Below are 22,681 nucleotides of genomic sequence, written 5' to 3'. Positions count from 1 at the left end.
ATGAATCTTAATAAAATGACTCGCTATGAAACCACATAATAGCCATCAGCCGTACGAGCCGTATGATTTTGAAGTTTGAAGAGCTGGTTTTGACCAGTAAACCCATATTTAGATTAGACATACAGTATGCATATCATCGTGTTTTCAATGAATGACTGAAGGCTTGTTTATGCTTTCTGTTTAGGCCCATAATTCCTCACTCAGTTCGGCCGTAGCTGTCTGGGCCACTGACAGAACAGAGATAATAATAATAATAATAATAATAATAGTAATAATAATAATAATAACAACAATAACAATAACAATAATAATAATAATAATAATAATCAAAGTGCTCCAATCATTATATAATCATCATTTAATTATTTAGTCATTTAAAGGCAATATTAAAAAGATGGGTTTTTCGTCTTGACTTGAACATAATAATAATAATAATAATATAATATGTGCTAAGGTTGCATCCCTAATGTAAACTGGCAGTGCATTCCACAATCTGGGTGGATAAAATGAGAATGCAGCCTCACCAAATCTCTTCTTTTGTACTGTGCATGTGGTACACAGAGAAAACCAGCGTCAGGAGACCTGAGAGCTCTATTCAATCAACGACTTACAATGGCGGGAGTTGGCACATTTCCGATTTACCACAGCAAGTAATAGACATGTTTTTTTGAGACATTTAAGAAGACAAGAACATTTAGTCTAGAAGCTTTTCACCATCAGATATTAGCAAGTTGTTTGTCCGGGTTTTCTGCCTGTAGTGACTTTTGCTGTGATATGGGGGCGTGGCTTAGCGATAGGTCCATTGTCAAAGCATACGCCGACGCCGGCGGCGTCCTAACGATTCCCACCGTGGTTGGGCGCTCCGCCACGCCCCCAGCGGGCTCGCCGCGCCCCCAGCGGGCTCGACACACGCGCAGCGGGCTCGACTCCGTCGCCACGCCCCCAGCGGGCTCGATTGCGAAATGGCATACATTTTGCCGGACTGCATACATTTTCGCGCACTGCGTGGCTATTTTAAACATTACCGTTTCAATCAACCACGTAATATGTCACTGTCAGATATTTATTCACCAGAACTAGTAAAACAGAGGTAGAGGACAACAGAGGGGCCAAAAAAGTGAGCTGTAAAAAAATATTCCCTGACCTCTCTTAACGAGACGAGCGATAAGTTACATTAAATTACAATATCAGAGCATAAAAACATCACAGGAGAGACATGGCAAATGTGCGTCCATGAGTGTGAGTCCATCCCACCAGCTAAGCAGTTTTTGAGTCGATTATATCGCGATGAGAGGAGCTCCAGCAGAGGAAGTGGTCATCCTGGCACACACTTCTCCACACTTGGTGTTGTACTCCACCACCTGTCGTTCCAGAGCTTCCAGCATAGAAGGGCCTTGCTGTGCACCATACTCTCCCCTGCACAAGAGTCTGAACAAAAAAATGTTAGCCAATAAAGTTATAATATGCATGCTGTATACCGTTTCAAACTATACATCCCACTCCACTGCTCATATGTGTTCAAATGTGTGACACATACACAACCATCATCAACATAGTATTATACAGTCTCAACCCCAATCATGTGAGGGGTCTTTTGACAATACATACATAATAACTACAATATGATCTTAAAAAAAAGGTGCACCTTTGGACAAACTGGAGGTCTGGGCAGATCTCTCTGTTCGCTGAGGCATGGACATATATCACGCCATACTGCATTTGCAGGTCGTGCTTCAACACACAAAGTGCTGATGTGGGAGAGTGGCCGATTTCAAAAAGCCTCGTCAGGCTCTCAATTGATGCCTTCCCCACATCTCTGTGCCCAAGGGCCTCGGCCACAAACGCGTTGTGGTTGTGGGTGTTCTTTACCCTGACTTCCAATGGGAAGTCAGGCATGTGTCTGTCCTTGCAGCTGTTGACAGAATCATATCAACATTATGTTAAGTTTGAGCCAGTGAATGAGGGAATCAGTGGATTGGTGAGGTAACAAGGAGGATGTGGATGAGTTGAAATACTTGGCGTCAACAATCCAAAGTAATGGAGAGCGTAAAATAGAGGTGAAGAAGATAGTGCAAGCTGGGTGGAGTGGGTGGAGAAGTGTCTTAAGAATGATTTGTGACAGAATGCTACCAGAATTCTACCACCAATAGTGAAAAGGAAAGTTTACACGTGGTGGCATTGTCTGACAAATAACTAAACAAGAGGCAGAGCTTGGTTTTGGACATGGCAGATAGGAGACAAGCTGGTAGGGGTAATCGACTCAAAAACTGCTTAGCTGGTGGGATGGACTCACACTCATGGACGCACATTTGCCATGTCTCTCCTGTGATGTTTTTATGCTCTGATATTGTAATTTAATGTAACTTATCGCTCGTCTCGTTAACTCTTTGACTGCCAGCCATGTTCAGAGCGGAGAGCTCCACACTGCCAGACTTTTGGGGCATTTTCGCTGAACTTTGAAGACCCACCAAATATTGAATTTTCGGACTACATAAACATTGAACATATCTACCAAAACTTTAGACTCTCTTCTTTCATCAGAAAAAGAAAGTTTGTTTCTAGCCTCTTTGAGTGTTTAGAAATCGGCCGTAGAACATAGGGTGGTTTCAGCAAAAACACCTGATTTTGACCAATAAACAGAGAAAACGAGCTTTTTCTGCAGAACGTTTTATTTTATTTTATTTTTCTGCACTTTTTCTGTATCATCCGACTCTGAACTGTTTGAAGAGTCGCGCGATGGCCGCGCTGCTCCGCGATGCTCCGCAATGCTCCGCGCCGCAATGCTCCGCGCCGCGTTTGGCACATACCCTGATCCGTTTCGCCATTACTACAACCCACAGCAAGCCACTTCCTTCTCCAGGCTTTTATCGAACTACTGCCCCCATCTGGGACCGAAATACATTACACCCAAGTCTGAAATTCACTCGCTAGGTGTAGAACATGTCAATAACGCGATCCCCGCGAAAAAATAAAAAATTTCTATAAGACGCCACTTGGCGTCTTTGGCAGTCAACGTTACTATTCTATAAGACGCCAATTGGCGTCTTTGGCAGTCAATGAGTTTTTAAGAGAGGTCAGGGAATATTTTTTTACAGCTCACTTTTTTGGCCCCTCTGTTGTCCTCTACCTCTGTTTTACTAGTTCTGGTGAATAAATATCTGACAGTGACATATTACGTGGTTGATTGAAACGGTAATGTTTAAAATAGCCACGCAGTGCGCGAAAATGTATGCAGTCCGGCAAAATGTATGCCATTTCGCAATCGAGCCCGCTGGGGGCGTGGCGACGGCAAAATGTATGCCGTTTCGGAATCGAGCCCGCTGCGCGTGCGTCGAGCCCGCTGGGGGCGTGGCGAGCCCGCTGGGGGCGTGGCGAGCCCGCTGGGGGCGTGGCGGAGCGCCCAACCACGGTGGGAATCGTTAGGACGCAACCCGGCGCTTTAAGATGGACGGTGGAGAAAGAGAGGAACAGTGGAATAGAGAGGGAGAGAAAAGAAGAAAGGCCCTTGGAGAGGCAGCTAAATACAAAATGTTTTCATGCACGGGACCATAGATCGAGTTGCAAATGTGTGTGTGTGTGTGTGTGTGTGTGTGTGTGTGTGTGTCCTCTGTCTAGGAGTGTGTATACTGCATGTGCAAACAAGCAAAAGAAGCTGGCGGCCGTTTGCCTGTACTCGAGCAGACACCATGTTTCTGTTTCTGTACACGAACAATACATTTAGCTGTGGCCTGGGGTGGTCCAGTGGTCTAGCACCATGGCCTGGGGTGGTCCAGTGGTCTAGCACCATGGCCTGGGGTGGTTCAGTGGTCTAGCACCATGGCCTGGGGTGGTCCAGTGGTCTAGCACCATGGCCTGGGGTGGTCCAGTGGTCTAGCACCATGGCCTGGGGTGGTCCAGTGGTCTAGCACCATGGCCTGGGGTGGTCCAGTGGTCTAGCACCATGGCCTGGGGTGGTCCAGTGGTCTAGTACCGTGGCCTGGGGTGGTCAAGTGGTCTAGCACCAGTACCATGGCCTGGGGTAGTCCAGTGGTCTAGCACCAGTACCATGGCCTGGGGTGGTCCAGTGGTCTAGCACCAGTACCATGGCCTGGGGTGGTCCAGTGATCTAGTACCATGGCCTGGGGTGGTCCAGTGGTCTAGTACCATGGCCTGGGGTGGTCCAGTGGTCTAGCACCATGGCCTGGGGTGGTCCAGTGGTCTGGTACCAGTATCATGGCCTGGGGTGGTCCAGTGGTCTAGCACCATGGCCTGGGGTGGTCCAGTGGTCTAGCACCATGGCCTGGGGAGGTCCAGTGGTCTAGCACCATGGCCTGGGGTGGTCCAGTGGTCTGATACCAGTACCATGGCCTGGGGTGGTCCAGTGGTCTAGCACCATGGCCTGGGGTGGTCCAGTGGTCTAGCACCATGGCCTGGGGTGGTCCAGTGGTCTAGCACCAGTACCATGGCCTGGGGTGGTCCAGTGGTCTAGCACCATGGCCTGGGGTGGTCCAGTGGTCTGGTACCATGGCCTGGGGTGGTCCAGTGGTCTGGTACCATGGCCTGGGGTCGTCCAGTGGTCTAGCACCATGGCCTGGGGTGGTCCAGTGGTCTAGCACCATGGCCTGGGGTTGTCCAGTGGTCTAGCATCATGGCCTGGGGTGGTCCAGTGGTCTGGTACGATGGCCTGGGGTGATCCAGTGGTCTAGCACCAGTCCCATGGCCTGGGGTGGTCTAGTAGCATGGCCTGGGGTGGTCCAGTGGTCTAGCACCATGGCCTGGGGTGGTCCAGTGGTCTGGTACCATGGCCTGGGGTGGTCCAGTGGTCCAGCACCATGGCCTGGGGTGGTCCAGTGGTCTAGTACTGTGGTCTACAGTGCACACATATGCCGATGTCGGCATTGGGTTAGAATCCGTCCCATGCCCTGCTGACATGCCCTCTCTCTCTCCCTTCTTCTCCTTACTTTCCTCTCTGTCTTCACTGAATTTGTCCAATAAAATAAAGAATATGAGTGGGACTGCCCCAAATGATTCTGGTAAGTCTCACGTTTTGGCTAGGTTTCACATTGATCTTTCCGATATTTCAGTCTCATAATGGCTTCCTCGACATTCATTGGCGTCTCTTTGGTCCTCATGTTGACAGACGCCAATCGTGAGCTTAGAATGATAAGGTTCTATCTCCGTTTAGGGTAGTTCAGAGATATTGAGCGTCAAAGTTTTTACATTTCATTATGTTTTGTGAGATGGAACCTTTGTATTTTATTAATTACTAACCAAAAAAAATCAACATTGTAAAAATAACACCACACAGGCATTAATAAACACCTAATGGATCAGATTATGTAAAAAACTCAATTTTGACAATTTTTGAAATGGAGATAGAACCTTATAACTCTAACGTCACGCAACAGACTCCAACAAGCAAATGCAAAGCCTAGAATTACTACTAGATATTGACAGTTCTCTTATACCTGCACAAATTATGTGACGGAACACACCTGACAAACCAGAAACACCTGTCAAGACAACTTTCCAATATGTTTGGTGTCCTGAAATAAGGGAATATGTACACAAGGGGTTGTAGTGTGATTAGGGTCTAAGAGGACAGGTCAGTACTTTAAGAGAGACAATGAGAGGGATAAACAGACACTCTATTTACGGCATTTCTGTCACCACTAAAAGACTAGGTAGCTAGCACACCACTAAATACTAAGATAGCTAGCTCACCACTGAAAGACTGAGATAGCTACCTCACAGTGATTATAACTGCATGTGAACAGAGAGGTTAAAAGCCGGTAATTGTTGGAAACACAGCCGTGAAAATTAAAACAGAGACATATTGCGTGATGTGAGGTTTCATACCAAAAGGGTCACAATCTGTAATGTTACCTTGTCATTACCTCAACCCTCTCTACCCCACCTACTCTGACAAGGCCTCACCCCTGTCTGCGATAAACACAGATGATACAGTACAGGTTATTCCTCATAACATGATTTCTCATCCAACCTGAAGCTAGTGTGATCCACTCATAAGGACCACGTTCACTCAAGCTTTGACTATTTCAGTCAAGCATCTGGACAGTACGGTATTAGAGATGATCAGCTACATGCACAGGGTTCTACCTATATGTGACAGTCTGATCATTTGGACCTCATTATCGGCAACCAATCAAAATGTTCAGACTTTTCTTTTGAAACACAGAACTACGTTTCAACGTTGTTGAGAATCACAACACGAACTCGCTAGTCAAGCCAAACACTGCAACAACGCAATGGATTTGGTGAGTAATCCCCACTGCTACCTAGTTAACTAGAACACTACTTTACATTGTTAGCAGGCTCACAAAACAAGCTGTGTTAGTTGACTAGCGATGTGTCATTGATTTTCAACAACACATTTTTCGCAAAGAAAAGTCAGATCATTACATCAGATCCCGACATGAGGACCAAATGATCAGACAGTGTCACGTATCTACAGCATCCCCCAGCGGGTTGGTGTGTGAGGGCCTGGCACTGCTTCAGATAAGGTATTTAACAAGAAACATTAGGATTAATCTCCTACTTACAATTGTTGTGGTAGATATAGGTACTTAACATGTAACATTGTCCTTAAAAGTAATTGAATAATACAGGTCTGTTAGACCAACCGACACAAACAACTGTGTTCATCTATGAACCCAACTGCAAAGGAAAACAAACACATTTACAAACCGACGTCTCTCCCTCTCTCTTCCTCTCTGGCTCGAGATGTGCTATGAAAATCAGGAGTCGCGGCAAACATGCAAAATAAAGTGTTCTTTACATACGTAATGAGCTAGTTCAAAACACGCCTGTCTGTGTTCAGTGTTCAGGATAAGTATGGCCACAGAGAGATCAGTCCCTTTCTTCAACAAAACAGGCAGGGTCAGGGGTCATACAGGGGCAGGGTGCAGAAAGGGTCAGGGGTCATACAGGGGCAGGGTGGGGTCAGAGAGGGTCAGGGGTCATACAGGGGCAGGGTGGGGTCAGAGAGGGTCAGGGGTCGTACCGTGGTTGTCCTCTGACTGGTTGAATCCACACAGCTGACAGATGGAGCGGACCCACTTGTTCATCTCCTCCTCCGTCTCCGCCACCAGGTAGAAGATGCGGTCCGAGGTCTTGATGTCGAAGACGAAGCTGTCCTGGAACTCCTTCCTCTTGAAGACCAGCCCTGCGTCCACCTGCTCGCAGCAGTGCAGGTCGATCACCCGGATGGGCTTCTTGGAGTGGTCGTTCTTGTAGTACTCCAGGACGTCTGGGTCGCCGCTCATACGACCGCTGCGCAAGATGAACCAACGTTTCTTCCACGCCTGTGACAGAAAAATAGAACATAAATGGTAAATGAACTGCACTTATATAGCGCCTTTTTTGCTGCTCCAAAGCGCTTTACAACAGCCTCTCATTCACCCATTCACACACACATTCACACACCAAAGGCGGCCCGCTCACTGGGAGCAATTTTGGGGTTTAGTGTCTTGCCCAAGGACACTTCAACATGTGGCCATCCCCGCTGCTACCTAGTTAACTAGAACACTACTTTACATTGTTAGCAGGCTCACAAAACCAGCTGTGTTAGTTGGCTAGCGATGTGTCGTTGGTTTTCAACAACACGGAAATGTATTCACATTTTTCGAAAGAAAAGTCTGATCATTACATCAGATCCCGACATGAGGACCAAATGATCAGCCTGTGTCACATAAGGCAAAAACCAGAATAGCCAAAATAGGCTTTGTTTTATACTGCATGTAATGTAAAAAAAATGTCATTACATTCTAGTGGAAGTTGCTGGAAAAAGTCCTTAATAATTCCCTAATATTAACTGATCCTTTGGCTCATTTCTTGCTCAACATTATAACTGCTCACTGTTTACTACTACAACTATGTTCCTATAGTAACAGAACACAACAGAGTAGGGCTTCAGTTAGGGTGTGAACTCTGATCTAACAGCCGATTCGGTTCAGAGGAAGAGAGGTCTGGGGTGTACGTAATGTGTGTCAGTGTATTATTAGTATGAGTGTGGTTGGAGGGAGGCTTGTACGAGGCAGGTGTTTCTCCCATAACGTATTTCCTGTGCTGATAACCCAGTCACAGTGTGAGGGGGAGACAGAGAGAGCTGCAGCTCATAGACAAAAAACTTCTCTGTGACAACTTCCCTTCCTGCAAACACAAACCGCTGCAAAACCTCCTGCAAACACAGACGCCTCAGGACCGAGACTGACAGCTTGGCAGCCCCAGAGGAGAGTCAGCGTGCGGGCCTGACGTCCAATACCGGGCAGAGGAGGAGGGAGTTTCCCCTTAGCAAAGTGTAAATAAACAAAGCTGATCATAAACCGCATGTTATGAACACCTGCTGCCTCACGTTGACTGAGAGGAGAGGGGGGGGGGGGACAGGGCATACGTGTGTTCTCTAGTAACCAAACACACACAAGCGATTAGAAGAAGATTATTTCACAGGTCACCAATTCCCACCAAAATAACAATAATAATCTTGTAACTCAGAACACTAAAAAGCAGTGAGTACAGTTTGTACTGTACAACACAGTGCCTGAAACAGACACAACAACAGATGCACAACAGAACAAGAAGGTCCATCCATATGTTTAACTGTCACTTAGATTTAACTGTCACTTTCAAATTCAAAATAAGATTTGACAGTTGGTGATGTGGTGTTCTAGTGTTAGCAGTTAGCGGTAGCTGCCTTAAAGGCTCTCTGTGGCGTTCCAGTGTTAGCGGTTAGCGGTAGCTGCCTTAAAGGCTCTCTGTGGTGTTCTCAGGCTAGGAGACTGTGTTAGCGGTAGCTGTGTGTGTGTGTGTCTCTCTGTGGCGTTCGCTAGGAGACAGAGGCGGATGACGGAACAGGAGCGTTGGCCGCCTGCCAGCCGAGCACTTCCGCCCAGCATCTCTCACATCCAGCCTGCTGACACCAGGATCCTGCAGAGCCCCTCTTCCTCCATCAACACAGCCCCCACCCCCTCCGCTGGGCCTAGGGAACCAAGGCCACTGTTTCCAATGCCCCCCCCCCCGCCCCACACACACACACCACACACACACCCTACAGGAGGAAGCGGAAAAATGGATCACGTTGTGTCTCCTGTGTTGTTCTAATAGCTGGCTCGGTCGGTCTTCCTTCCATGTTTTTCTCCCACTGTTCTGAGTACAGGAGAACGTTGACAGAGATGTGTGTCTATATTTTCCTGCCAGGATGTTTTTTTTTTTTCATCTTTACCACTAAGATGTTGTTGAGACGTGTCCTGTAACAAAGTCTTTAGTCTTTTAACACTTAGGCCTAATAGAGAGAGATTTTTTCGTAAGACGTCAAATTAGGTCCTCTCAAATTGAAGAATTGGCAGCGGCCTTACAAATGCCTTTCGTAGATTTAATTTAAAGGAATAAAGCAATAACTTTGCTGAGGTGAAATGATTTAATATCACCCACCGCCCGCCATCTTTCACAGGAAATGCAGTCTCTGTAATAGCATCTGCAGGTGGCAGCAAAATAGGTCCTAATTTTCTGTCAGCCTGACAAACTGGTGTGGCTGGGGGGGGGGGGGGGGGGGGCTGGGGGGCTGGGTTGCACAAGCTTAATGGTGCTGATACTGTAGGTGCTACTCAATGCATCACCAAAACAACAGCAACCAAAAAACAACCATCATCAACTGTATCATTTTACCATTTTGAAATATATCACAATATATCTGAAAGACCTTTTGCTAGCATATATCTGATGCCCAATAGAGCTCTCAGGTCTTCTGACGCTGGTTTTCTCTATGTACCACATGTACAAAAGAAGAGATTTGGTGAGGCTGCATTCTCATTTTTATGCACCCAGATTGTGGAATGCACTGCCAGTTTACATTAGGGATGCAACCTCAGCACATTATGTTCAAGTCAAGACTAAAACCCCATCTTTTAAATGAGTAAATAATTAAATTATGATTATATAATGATTGGAGCACTTTGAGCTGCGACGTTTGCAGGAAAAGCTCTATACAAATAAAAGTTATTATTATTATTATTATTATTATTTTACATTGTGTATTGCAGCAAAACTATTGCATTCATACAGCACCATTCAGCCTGAGAGACCCGGTGTTAAACAGGGTTGTAGCCATTGGACAGAAGACATGTGTGTTCTATTACACTGAGGGCTATGGTTGTCTCTCACACGTTTGAACGGTTGTCAAACCTAGACGTGACTACGCGTACTGACTTGTCACCCACTGACGTTTGCAGACGCTCTGTTTGTGTAATTACTCATTTGCATAAGAGTCCCCACCCTCCTAAAACATCAACCGCTGGGGGAGAAGAACAGCCATTGTTTTGTTTCAGTGAAGAAAAAGTAGTTGTGTGCGTCATGTTTTGCTGTTGACACCATATCCGTATTGCATCCTTGTTTGTGGCTGGAGGGCGTGGTTAAACCAGGATAGCTTCCACCCCCCCCCCCCTCCCAGAACCTTCCTTTCTAATCCACACCCACTCACAGCAAGAACAAGATTCCTAACAGGTTGAGAAAGATGGCACACAACAAACACTAACCGGTAGCTACAACTCTGACAAAACTATCAGTTAAAACATAACACTGGACAAAGAATTAACAGCCAAACAAAGGAAATGCAAGAGGTAGGCCCACGGAAAAAACAACAAGACTAGCGGCTACGATAAAGGAACACCCTGCAGACATTACACACATATTTTTCCATTTTCCATTTTCCATAGTCCATTACTCTCCTTCGCTAACTGTGTTCCAGTGATGGGTTTATGGTTCCACTCGCTTGGAGAGGTAACAGCCATAGCGCTTGCTGCTTGCAACATATTCCTCATTTAAATATATTGCCTTTCTCCAGGAGAGGACATGACTTAATGAGGCTTGGAACGGTGCCTAGTCCTGGGAGGGAGGTCAGTGTGACCGGGCCGGTATGTCCAGAGTAGTAACCGACCAGAACTATGGATTAGCCCCCACACAACCATCTAACTCAAGAGACTTTCTTCTGATGCCAAAAATAGGATCAGTTATGGTTTTTTTCCACAGGAAAAGAAAGCAGTGGCTTTCCTTATTCACTTACTTACATGCTAATGTCCAACCAGTCCCACTGATAAGGCCTGTGGGTATCCCCCATGTAGAGAACAATAACCCCACATATCAAATATAATAACAGAAGTAAAAGAAAGGTGTCTATTTGACTGTTTTAAATGTGCATATGCTGCTGTTTTCTCTTCAAATCATCCGCAAGAGTCGTTACTGTTTGGTGAATAATTGAAGGAAAGCTCTATTCGATCATCCGACAGGCTTTGTCTTACCTTATTAAATATTATATACTTTAATTTGTCCTGGCTGTGACCCAGAGACACAGGACTACAGCACAGGACAGGACAAAGGAACAGACTTCAGAGTCTATTTCAGACTGGGAAAAGCAGCAAAACATCTGAAGGACATAGAATCTTGTTTTAAAGTTACTGAACTTAAAATAGAATAAAAATCAGTTTGTCTTGTCAAATTCCTTTTGTTTCTTCATCTCTATTTATGTCTATCTATATTCATCTCTGTTTATATCTATAGAAGCAAAACAATGTTGGGATAGAAGTGAACACAAACAACGCAGACAAAAGCTGCTTCAACTCACAGAGCAAATAAATACAATTCCTTGATATGACCCAATAGCAGACCGACTGTATAGCTTAAATAATAATAATAATAATATAAGGCTTTACGTAGCTGAGATTTACTGTAGCCATGGAGCACTTAGGATCGTAATAGCCTCTTATTTAGATGCACATAATGTGTTCAATAAATCTGTGAACAGTATATGATCACACTATCCAGTAACTATTAGTCCAATCCCTATGGCTCGATTCTAGAGTGATACAGAATTACCTCTGGCCATAATTCACCAGTCAGCCATGCGTTCATACTGAAGGTACTTCAGGAGAGTTGCCTAATCGTACTGTGTCCGTATCAATTGTAAAGTTTGTGCCTTTAGAGTAACAGAGTAAAACCAAGTGTGTATGTAATGCTGTCAGTTGTATGTGCTGTCAACATGACCGGAGATAGCTATCAACAAACATAATTCTCACATGTGTACAAGCACCACAACACTAGAACCAAACAAGTGGGCCAGGTCAAAGGTCGTAGTGTCCGGTGCGGATGTGCGACCGGCGATAGTTTCCCTCCTCTTGCACTAAAACGAGAGCAGGAGACACAGTGAAGGTAGCAGTGGCTCTCATCCCCCCACCTGTGTCTGCCTTGTCCTACCTGCTGCTGGAGTACACACACAGCTGTACAAACACCCAGGCATCCAAGCCAGGACTGAGGTTAGCGACTCTTTTTGTTTGTACACTCTCCCTGCCCTATAACCAGCCGTTTGTAAAGATAATTTCATTCTTATGATTTTTGGACGTTTGAGACTCTTTTGTGGGTCACAGATGCAGGCTTCTGATTGGTCTGTGTGACAGCACATAGGCCACACGCACTCAACACAGGCGGAGACCAACCCTAACTCTAAACGGTGTTGTTTACTTATTAAAATGCCCTTGTGTGAGACAGAGAGACAATTAAAGACAAGGATATCGGAGGAAAGAGCCACCGTAAGAAATAACGACATAAAAAACAATTTGTACCCTGAGATTTCAGGCGCTAGGAACAGTTAGCCCGCTAAAACACAGAGGCAACAGAGAGCAGTTAAGTGTCTGAAGAGAAAATATTTTTTGGTTTGTGTGTAGAGTTCTGGAAAGTTCTGGATGATGATAGTATTGTGTCTGCTAGTCTCATTCCCAGACATTTCCGCCCCAAATGCGCAAAAGGTTATGGTGGACCAACGCGTTAAACTTAGCCTTGAATAAGCCAAGAGAAAGGCAGTTGAAAACAGACGGCTCATAGCCATTTCCTTAATCGGCTTAATATATTTACATATTTTCAAACACCAAACACTTTTCCCCTAAAAAAAAACCAAACATGGACATTTCAGAAAATGGTTTTGATGCAGTTCTTCTGTCACTAGTGTGCAAACTGCGCGCGGTAACATCAATAGGGATACACAGAGGATTTACTTGAGAAACGTACAAAAAATGTTTGCTTGCTTGGCAACTGGTTATGGCAAATAGCTTTCTATCTACCTCTGTGTCAGCCGAAGACCACCACCATCGATGGCCAGACAGCCTGATTTTACTAGTGTGATGTCCTTTGCTGTCGACCATGGAGGATCATGCTAAGATTACAAGATAATGGGAGGGTCTTGCTGCAATCCTTGGCAGAGTTGAACACCAGGATAGTAAGATTGCAAACAGAGACTTCAGGTTAGTGTTAGTCATTGGCCAATCAATGGAAAAGCCAATTGCATGGTTAGTGCATATTGCATATAGTAAAAGTATAATAAGTAAGGCGTTGTTATCAATATCTCCGTTTCATACTGTGTTGTGTCCTGTTTATACCGCCAGTGGGCGCTAGTATGGAAGTGATGTATGCAGTGACGGAAGTGATGTATGCACTTCCGGATGTTAAGAAGAGTTGAATAAAGTGCGAAGTGAAGAGCAGCAGCGTGTCTCCCGGTCTCATTCTTTTACTAACTACTTCTTACTACAGAATACCACATTTTTGGCGACGAGGATGGCTATTTCCGTACCCTTACCTACACCGTTCATGCCTGTGCCAGGCGAACCTGCTATTTCTTTTCCTACTTGGTTGAGAATGTTTGAAAATTACATGCTCGTAATTGATGCTACCGGAGAAAAATGGCCGGAGGAAAGAAAGCGCGCGGTCCTTCTCCATGCACTTGGGACCGAAGGACAAAGACTGTTCTACACTCTAAAGGATACGGGTGTTACCTACACTTCTGCCGTGGATGGACTGAAAAAGTACTTTGTTCCTAAGGTGAATGTGATTGCTGAACGTCACAAATTTCGACAGAGAGCTCAGGGTCCTGACGAGACGGTTAATCAGTTCCTTGCTTCATTACGCGAGCTAGCTGCAGCTTGTGAATTTGGTGCCATGGAGGAACAAATGATTCGTGATCAACTGATTGAGCGTGTTGCTAATACACGCATACGAGACAGACTTTTGCTTGAATCGGACTTGTCTCTGGACAAAGCTACTTCAATGGCCTTACAAATCGAGGCTGGACTACGGAACTCCAACGTTCTCTCTGGAGCTACAGCTTCGGTGAGAGCCATCGAGAAACAGCCGACGAGGAGGAGGTTCGACAAGGGCAAGAAGAAAGCTCCGACGACGACTGCACCTGCCACGGTCTACAGCCAGCCAGCTACAACTGGGAATCAGCGCGCCTGCTTCCGATGCGGATCCACAGGACACTTAGCTAACAAGCCTACATGCCCGGCGGTTAAGGTGACTTGCAATACATGCGGAAAAGTTGGACATTTTTCCAAGGTGTGTAGATCGGCTCAAAAAGAGGTGCGTGAGGTAGTGGTGAATGACGTTACTGTGCTTTACATGCAGGGGGCCGTCGTGAATGATAAAATTATGTGTACTGTACGAGTTGATGCAAATTATCATTCCCATGATGTTGAGCTGATAGTGGATACAGGCTCATCTGTTTCTATTATTCCAGAGAGTACTTACCAGACACTTTTCCATACATGTGTCCTTGCTGAGCCTACAGTGAATCTGCTTACTTACTCCAGAGAGAAAATTCCTGTTAAAGGTTGCATGCATGCTACAGTTGTTCATAATGGACATTCAGTTACAGGTTCATTGATAGTGGTTGAATCAGGAAATGCATTGCTGGGACTAGATTTATTTGTAGCATTGCAGATGTGCATTGAGGGTAACAAAATTATTACTGTTAGCTCTGCTAGCTCTCCTACTGTGCTCCGAGCACCTACTGTACAGAGTACCACTCCACAGACCGAACCAGAGGTTCTAGTACAGGAGTTAGGGTGTGCAAAAGGTTTTATGCACAAAATACAGGTTAAACCAGATGCTGTGCCAGTACAGCAGAAACTGAGGAGGCTTCCGTTCTCAGTGAGGCAGGCTGTGACCGATGAGCTCGCAGATCTACAGGAAAAAGGCGTTATAGAACGTATAGACGCATCTCCATGGGTTTCACCTATAGTTGTGACCCAGAGAAAGGGGGGAGGAAAGCCTCGCCTGTGTGTTGACCTCAGAGAACCTAATAAGGCAATCATCAGTGACTGTCATCCCTTACCGCACATGGATGAACTGTTCGCTGAGCTCCGTGGAGCCACAGTCTTTTCTACTATAGACTTAGCCTCTGCTTATCACCAGTTGCCATTGCATCCAGATAGCCGTGATTTAACTGCGTTTATCACGCATGAGGGTCTCTTTCGTTTCTGCCGAGTGCCATTTGGCCTCGCTTCTGCTCCTTCAGCTTTTCAGAAAATGATGTCGACTGTACTGACAGGCCTGCCAGGCGTACAGGCCTACCTGGATGATGTGATTTGCTACGGCATCACACAGCAGGATCACGATGTCAGCCTACGGAGAGTGCTACATGCTCTAAATGAAGTGGGACTTAAACTGAACATGCACAAGTGTAAGTTCAACCAGAAAGCTCTGCGCTTCCTGGGCCACACTGTGTCCAAAGATGGTCTTCATCCTGACCAAGACGGGGTCAGTGCTGTGGCGAACGCGCCTGCCCCGCACGACACATCCTCCCTGCGGTCCTTCCTAGGACTTGCATCGTGGTATAGTAAATTCATACCTGACTTCTCTACTGTGGTGGAACCGCTACGTGCTACACTCAGGGAATCTACTGACACTAAGTTTGAATGGACAGCGGATGCAGAGTCCAGTTTTACTGAGGTTAAGAGACTGATTACTGAGAGTCCTACCTTAGCATTATATGATCCTGAGTTACCTACTTATGTCACTACCGATGCTTCTAACTATGGATTGGGGGCTGTAATGAGCCAGATTCACCCAGACAATACAGAGAGAACCATAGCTTTTGCGTCCAGGACACTTTCTCCTGCAGAGAGAAAGTACTCTACCGTCGAGCGTGAGGCGCTGGCATGCGTTTGGGCGGTGGAAAGGTGGAGAACCTACCTGTGGGGACATCGTTTTGTCCTACGCACAGACCACCAAGCGTTGACAACCCTACTCACTTCCAGGGGTACGGGTCGCGCAGGTCTGAGAATAGCGAGATGGTCTGCACGTCTACTATGCTTTACTTATGATGTCACTTACCATCCAGGGAAACGTAATGTGACTGCTGACTGCTTGTCCAGACTCCCTCTGCCTTCGACAGGAGAGGTGGAGGAGGAGCCAGACATGGTGGCTACTGTGTTCACAGGTTCCTCACATGCCATATCTGTGACCGAGTTCACTGCTGCCTGTGAGGCCTGTCCTGAACTGACTCAACTGAGACAGCAGATACAGAAAGGTTGGCCAAAATGCAGTAAGAATGTGACAAAGGAACTTGCTCCATATTTTAGAGTGAGAGATGAACTGGCTGTGGATGAACTACTTGTCATGAGAGGCCCCGACCGTGTGGTGGTTCCTACTACACTACGGTCTAAAGTTGTAAATTTAGCTCATGAAGCGCATCAGGGAATAGTGCGTACTAAACAGAGACTACGAGAGCTATATTGGTGGCCGCAAATGGACAGATGTGTCCAGACATTAGTAGGCTCATGTGTACCCTGTCAATACAATGACAAAACAGCCAAAACTGCGCCTGCACCACTTACCCCAGTGGAACTGCCAGGTGGACCATGGGAGAAGGTGGCCATTGACATTGTTGGTCCCTTTGACTGTGCGACATGGGACTGCCGTTATGCTATTACACTCACAGACTATTACAGTAAGTGGCCAGAGGTGGCGTTTGTCTCTACTGTAACTACAGAGGCGGTTATTAGCTTCTTGACTACAGTGTTTAGTCGTGAAGGTAACCCTTCCTTCCTGGTCTCTGACAACGGATGTCAGTTTACCTCCCATGCTTTTGCAAGCTTTCTGGGAGAGAGAGAGATAAAGCACCTGCGCTCCAGTGTTTATTATCCAAGAGCCAACGGGGCTATTGAGAGATTTAATCGAGTTCTCAAAGAGTGTATTCAGACGGCTGAGAGAATGCACAAGCCATGGAAACATGCAGTAACAGAGTTCTTACTGAACTATCGCGCTACGCCGCATGCTACTACAGGAGCTACTCCCTTTGAGTTGCTGAGGAACAGAAAGATGCGTACAAAACTAAATGTCCTCCCTGTCTCACAACAAATTAAGTCACATGAGAAAGTGCAGGAGACAGTGAGACGCAAGCAACAGGAGAGTAAGGAGTACACAGACAGAATGAGGGGAGCGAAAGTGCCCATGTTCCAAGTGAATGACACCGTACGTGTCCGCAGACCGGAGCATGTAAAAAAAGGGATCATCAAGATTCACAGAACCGCTGACAGTAGTTAGTAAAGCAGGACAGAATACATACCTGCTCAGTGATGGTCGAAAATGGAATGCATCCAAGCTTACACGCTTCCCCAAGGATGCTCTGTCTGGCACCAGTGGTGAAAAGGAGATTGAGCTAGAGGAGTTCATGGTGCCCGAGACAGAGAATGTGTTTAATGAACCAGGTCCAAGAAGGAACCTGAGAGTCAGAAACCCACCTAGGTGGCTGGTAGACTTTGTGCCGTAGAGAACGTACTAAAAGGGTAGGATAGAACACGGTTCTAACTTAGTACAAAAAGGTCCTACAATGCAATGACAAAAGTGAATGTTCATTTCATGTTTCACTGTCATAAACTGTTTATTGTTGTTATTCATTCTGCTGATTCATTCATTTTCATTTCCTTAGTTTTCATTTTATTTCAATTGTACTGACACCAGTCTACAGAATATTGCATTCGTTGAGTACTGTAATTCCTTTAAGAAAGGGGGAAATGTTGTGTCCTGTTTATACCGCCAGTGGGCGCTAGTATGGAAGTGATGTATGCAGTGACGGAAGTGATGTATGCACTTCCGGATGTTAAGAAGAGTTGAATAAAGTGCGAAGTGAAGAGCAGCAGCGTGTCTCCCGGTCTCATTCTTTTACTAACTACTTCTTACTACAGAATACCACATACTGTTGGTTACTCTGCTCCTCTGTGGGCTGTTGCAGCAGTTGTAGGAGGCTATCATTTATCTTCAATTGATCTTTATTGATCATTCTTGACAGCAAAAGACACAGCTGAAACTAATGAAATGGGATTATCTGGCCATGGCATTGGAGGTCTGTTTCTACATTACTAATCCATCTGGTTAGACACAGTGGGCTGTATGAGTCTGGGTCAGATAGACCCAGTGGCAGAGTCTGGGTTAGATAAACCCAGTGGCAGAGTCTGGTTCAAATAGACTCAGTGGCAGCGTCTGGGTCAGATAGACCCAGTGGCAGAGTCTGGGTTAGATAGACCCAGTGGCAGAGTCTGGGTCAGATAGACCCAGTGGCAGAGTCTGGGTTAGATAGACCCAGTGGCAGAGTCTGGGTCAGATAGACCCAGTGGCAGCATCTGGGTCAGATATACCCAGTGGCAGAGTCTGGGTTAGATAGACCCAGTGGCAGAGTCTGGGTCAGATAGACCCAGTGGCAGCATCTGGGTCAGATAGACCCAGTGGCAGAGTCTGGGTTAGATAGACCCAGTGGCAGAGTCTGGGTCAGATAGACCCAGTGGCTGTATGAGTCTGGGTTAGATAGACCCAGTGGCAGAGTCTGGGTTAGATAGACCCAGTGGCAGAGTCTGGGTCAGATAGACCCAGTGGCAGAGTCTGGGTTAGGGGACACAACTAGATGTTTGTACTTGCTACTGTGATAGTTTTACCCATAAATGTGACATGAAACGACCACTGAATCTGAGGTTGTATCAGACTTTTTAATCCTTGTGAAATGGTAAATGGACTGCACTTATATAGCGCCTTTTTTGCTGCTCCAAAGCTGCTCCAAAGCGCTTTACAACGGCCTCTCATTCACCCGTTCACACACACACACCAATGGCGGCAAGCTACCATGTGAGGCGCAGACGCCTCGTGAAGCCACTGTTAGCCAGCTGCTTGCTATGTCCTTTGTGAATTAGATAGCTTGTATTGTAGTTTCTCTCTCTCCCTTTGAGCTCTGGGGGAACATCTTCGCTACCAGACGTCACGTTCCTTCCCCGGGGTCTGTCTGACCCATGGTTTGGAGTCTTTTGATTGCCTTTGAAAAATACAAATTCTACACACAAGATCTTTCAAATCATCCGAGTACACACATTCCTATGGAAAAAAAACTAAAAACTTCGGGAGGCCAATTTAGTGGCCATCTTGAAAAATGGCCGCCATATTGGATTTTCAAGTGGCCAATCGGGCAGATTTAATCAGTAAGCCCTGGAGAACAACCAAACCAAATTTCATGCTTGCATCATAATTTGCACGATTTTTCTGTTCTGTTCTGTTCTACTAAAATACTTCCTGGTAAGGCCACACCCATAGAATCATATGGCCACGCCCACTAAGGCCAACATTGAGTGGTTGATATTCCAGGCTTGTCTGTGCTGTGCTCACTAGCCTGGGGACGGGGTCACGTGTCTGCAAACATTATGTTTATTCAAATGTATACAGGCCTGTTGACCGTGTTTAGACAACCAGCTATTATTATTAACATGATTTGTTTTGTTTTTGGTAAATGGTAAATAGACTGACTTATATAGCGCCTTATTCCAAAGCTCTTTACAACGGCCTCTCATTCACCCGTTCACACGCACATTCACACACCAATGGCGAGGTAGGCAAGCTACCATGCAAGGCGCCGGCCCACACATTTGGGGAGCAATTTGGGGTTCAGTGTTTTGCCCAAGGACACTTCGACATGTGGCCAGCCGGGTATCGAACCGCCGTTCTGCTGACCTTGTGATCACCGTGACTGAATTACACCCGATTTCTTTGTCCGAATTCACCTCAAGGTAGAAATAATTATAATCACTGACGTTGCTCTACTCTTGAAGGGGATGGGCAGCAATAGCAAAGCTACAGCGATCACTACGTAAGAACTTATACTCATTTTAGGATGATAGCTCTCACTGGCACAGCACCAGAATATCTGAAAGACCTTTTGCTAGCATATCAACCCAATAGAGCTCTCAGGTCTTCCGACGCTGGTTTTCTCTGTGTACCACATGTACAAAAGAAGAGATTTGGTGAAGCTGCATTCTCATTTTATGCACCCAGATTGTGTAACGCACTGCCAGTTTACATTAGGGATGCAACCTCAGCACATTATGTTCAAGTCAAGACTAAAAACCCATCTTTTTAATATTGCCTTTAAATGACTAAATAATTCAATTAAGATTATATAATGATTAAAGCACTTTGAGCTGCCACGTTTGCAGGAAAAGCGCTATACCAATACAGTTATTATTATTATTATTATTATTATTATTATTATTATTATTATAGGCCTAATTCGTTTTTCTAGCTTCTCTACATAACTCCATGAGCACGTGACTGCAGTCTGGCTCTCAGACCTCTCACAGGTCCTATCAGTCTGGATGCTGTATGGATGGATGGGGCTGGACAGAGCAGGGATGGGAGAGAGAGAGAGAGAGAGAGAGAGAGAGAGAGAGAGAGAGAGAGAGAGAGGGGGGGGGGGGAGAGAGGGGGGGAGAGCAAGAGAGAGGGGGAGAGACACAGATAGAGAGAGAGAGAGAGAGAGGGAGAGAGAGAGGGGGAAAGAGAGAGAGAGAGGGAGAAAGAGAGAGAGAGAGGGGGGGGGAGAGAGAGAGAGAGATATAATGTGGGATGAGGGGAGGGTGTGGATGGGTGAGGCCTATTGAGCTTCTAGTTTCAGTCAATACGGCCCAGCTGCTGTGAGAGTTGCAGCTCTCCAACACGGAACACACGGTCATCAAATGATTCTAGAATGACTCCCTGTTTAGAAGCACCGATCCTGAGGTCCCTGCAGTTACAGGGTTATTAGTAATAAGTCATGACGTTAGAATTATAAGTTTTTTTTACATAATCTGATCCATTAGGTGTTTATTAATGCTTGTGTGGTGTTATTTTTTTTAAATGTTGACATTTTTTAGTTAATAATTCATAAAATACGTGTCTGTCTGTCTGTCTGTCTGACAGACAGACAGACAGACAGGTATTTTGAAAGGTTCCATCTCACAAAACATAATGGAATGTAAAAACTTTGACGCTCAATATCTCTGAACTACCCTAAACGGAGATAGAACCTTATCATTCTAAGCTCCCGAAATAATAATAATAATAAGAAGAAGAAGAAGAAGAAGAAGAAGAAGAATTCATTGTATTTATATAGAGCTTTTCCAAGTTCTCAAAGACACTGACAATATGGGAAAAACAGAAAACACAGAAACAACAAGCAACAGATTACATGAGCACATAGAACACAGAGTTAACAAACAGACACAGGGAACAATTAACACAACACTGTCCAGGGGGGGGGTGGCAGGGTTAGGGGAGATGGTTAGGGGTAGGGGAGGTTGTATGCATGGGAGAACAGGTAGGTTTTGAGGTGGGATTTAAAAGTGGAGAGTGAGGGTGAGTCTCTGAGTGGCTGAGGGAGAGAGTTCCAGAGGCGGGGTTATTGGAGGCAGCGTTTCACAACATGTAGTGTAGACAGGACATTACTGTCGAGAATGTACGTGTCCTGTAAAAAAACATTAACACTAGAACAGGCGTGTCTATGTTACCTACTATAAGAGCCGCCTCGGGGGTCAAATGACCATAGTCTTTACAATGGGAAGCTGCTACTTACACACAACGACCACTAGTTGGCCGTCTTTTTTAAATTAGCCTGCCTCCTCCTACACAGAAAAGGAATGAAGAGGAGGTGAAGAGGAGATGAAGAGAGGATGAAGAGGAGATGAAGAGAGGAGGAAGAGGAGATGAAGAGAGGAGGAAGATGAGAGGAAGAGAGGATGAAGAGGAGATGAAGAGAGGAGGAAGGGATGAAGAGGAGATGAAGAGGAGAGGAAGAGGGGAGGAAGGGGGGATGAAGAGAGGATGAAGAGGGGATGAAGAAGGGATGAAGAGGGGAGGAAGAGGGGATGAAGAGAGGAGGAAGAGAGGAGGAAGAGGGGAGGAAGAGGAGATGAAGAGAGGAGGAAGAGGGGAGGAAGAGGGGATGAAGAGGAGATGAAGAGGAGAGGAAGAGAGGAGGAAGAGGGGATGAAGAGAGGATGAAGAGGAGAGGAAGAGGAGATGAAGAGAGGAGGAAGAGGGGAGGAAGAGGAGATGAAGAGGAGAGGAAGAGGGGAGGAAGAGGGGATGGAGAGGAGAGGAAGAGGGAAGGAAGAGGAGATGGAGAGGAGGAAGAGGAGAGGAAGAGGGGATGAAGAGGGGATGAAGAAGGGATGAAGAGGGGAGGAAGAGAGGAGGAAGAGGGGAGGAAGAGAGGATGAAGAGAGGAGGATGAGGAGAGGAAGAGGAGATGAAGAGAGGAGGAAGAGGGGAGGAAGAGGGGACGAAGAGGAGATGAAGAGGAGAGGAAGAGGGGAGGAAGAGAGGAGGAAGAGGGGATGAAGAGGGGAGGAAGAGGAGAGGAAGAGGAGATGAAGAGAGGAGGAAGAGGGGAGGAAGAGGGGAGGAAGAGAGGAGGAAGAGAGGAGGAAGAGGAGATGAAGAGGAGATGAAGAGAGGAGGAAGAGGGGATGAAGAGGAGATGAAGAGGAGAGGAAGAGGGGATGAAGAGAGGATGAAGAGAGGAGGAAGAGAGGAGGAAGAGGAGAGGAAGAGGAGATGAAGAGAGGAGGAA

The 22,681-nt window shown here is 46.0% G+C and overlaps 1 protein-coding gene across 1 annotated transcript in view; it reads right to left on the bottom strand.

Moving 5' to 3' along the window:
• The window catches only part of gab2 (GRB2-associated binding protein 2), a gene marked incomplete at both ends in the record, with an annotated part of 91,428 nt that overhangs the window by 52,491 nt on the left and 16,256 nt on the right, over window positions 1-22,681 (bottom strand). Inside the window, one exon of the mRNA XM_080536045.1 lies at window positions 7,004-7,304. Within this exon, the coding sequence (XP_080392171.1) occupies window positions 7,004-7,304 (301 nt within the window). The remainder of the gene's footprint in view (window positions 1-7,003; window positions 7,305-22,681) is intronic.

Source organism: Nansenia antarctica (genome assembly GCF_963989245.1).
Source record: "Nansenia antarctica genome assembly, chromosome: 1".
NCBI lineage: Eukaryota > Metazoa > Chordata > Actinopteri > Argentiniformes > Microstomatidae > Nansenia > Nansenia antarctica.
This window is presented reverse-complemented; position numbering and strand designations above follow the sequence as displayed.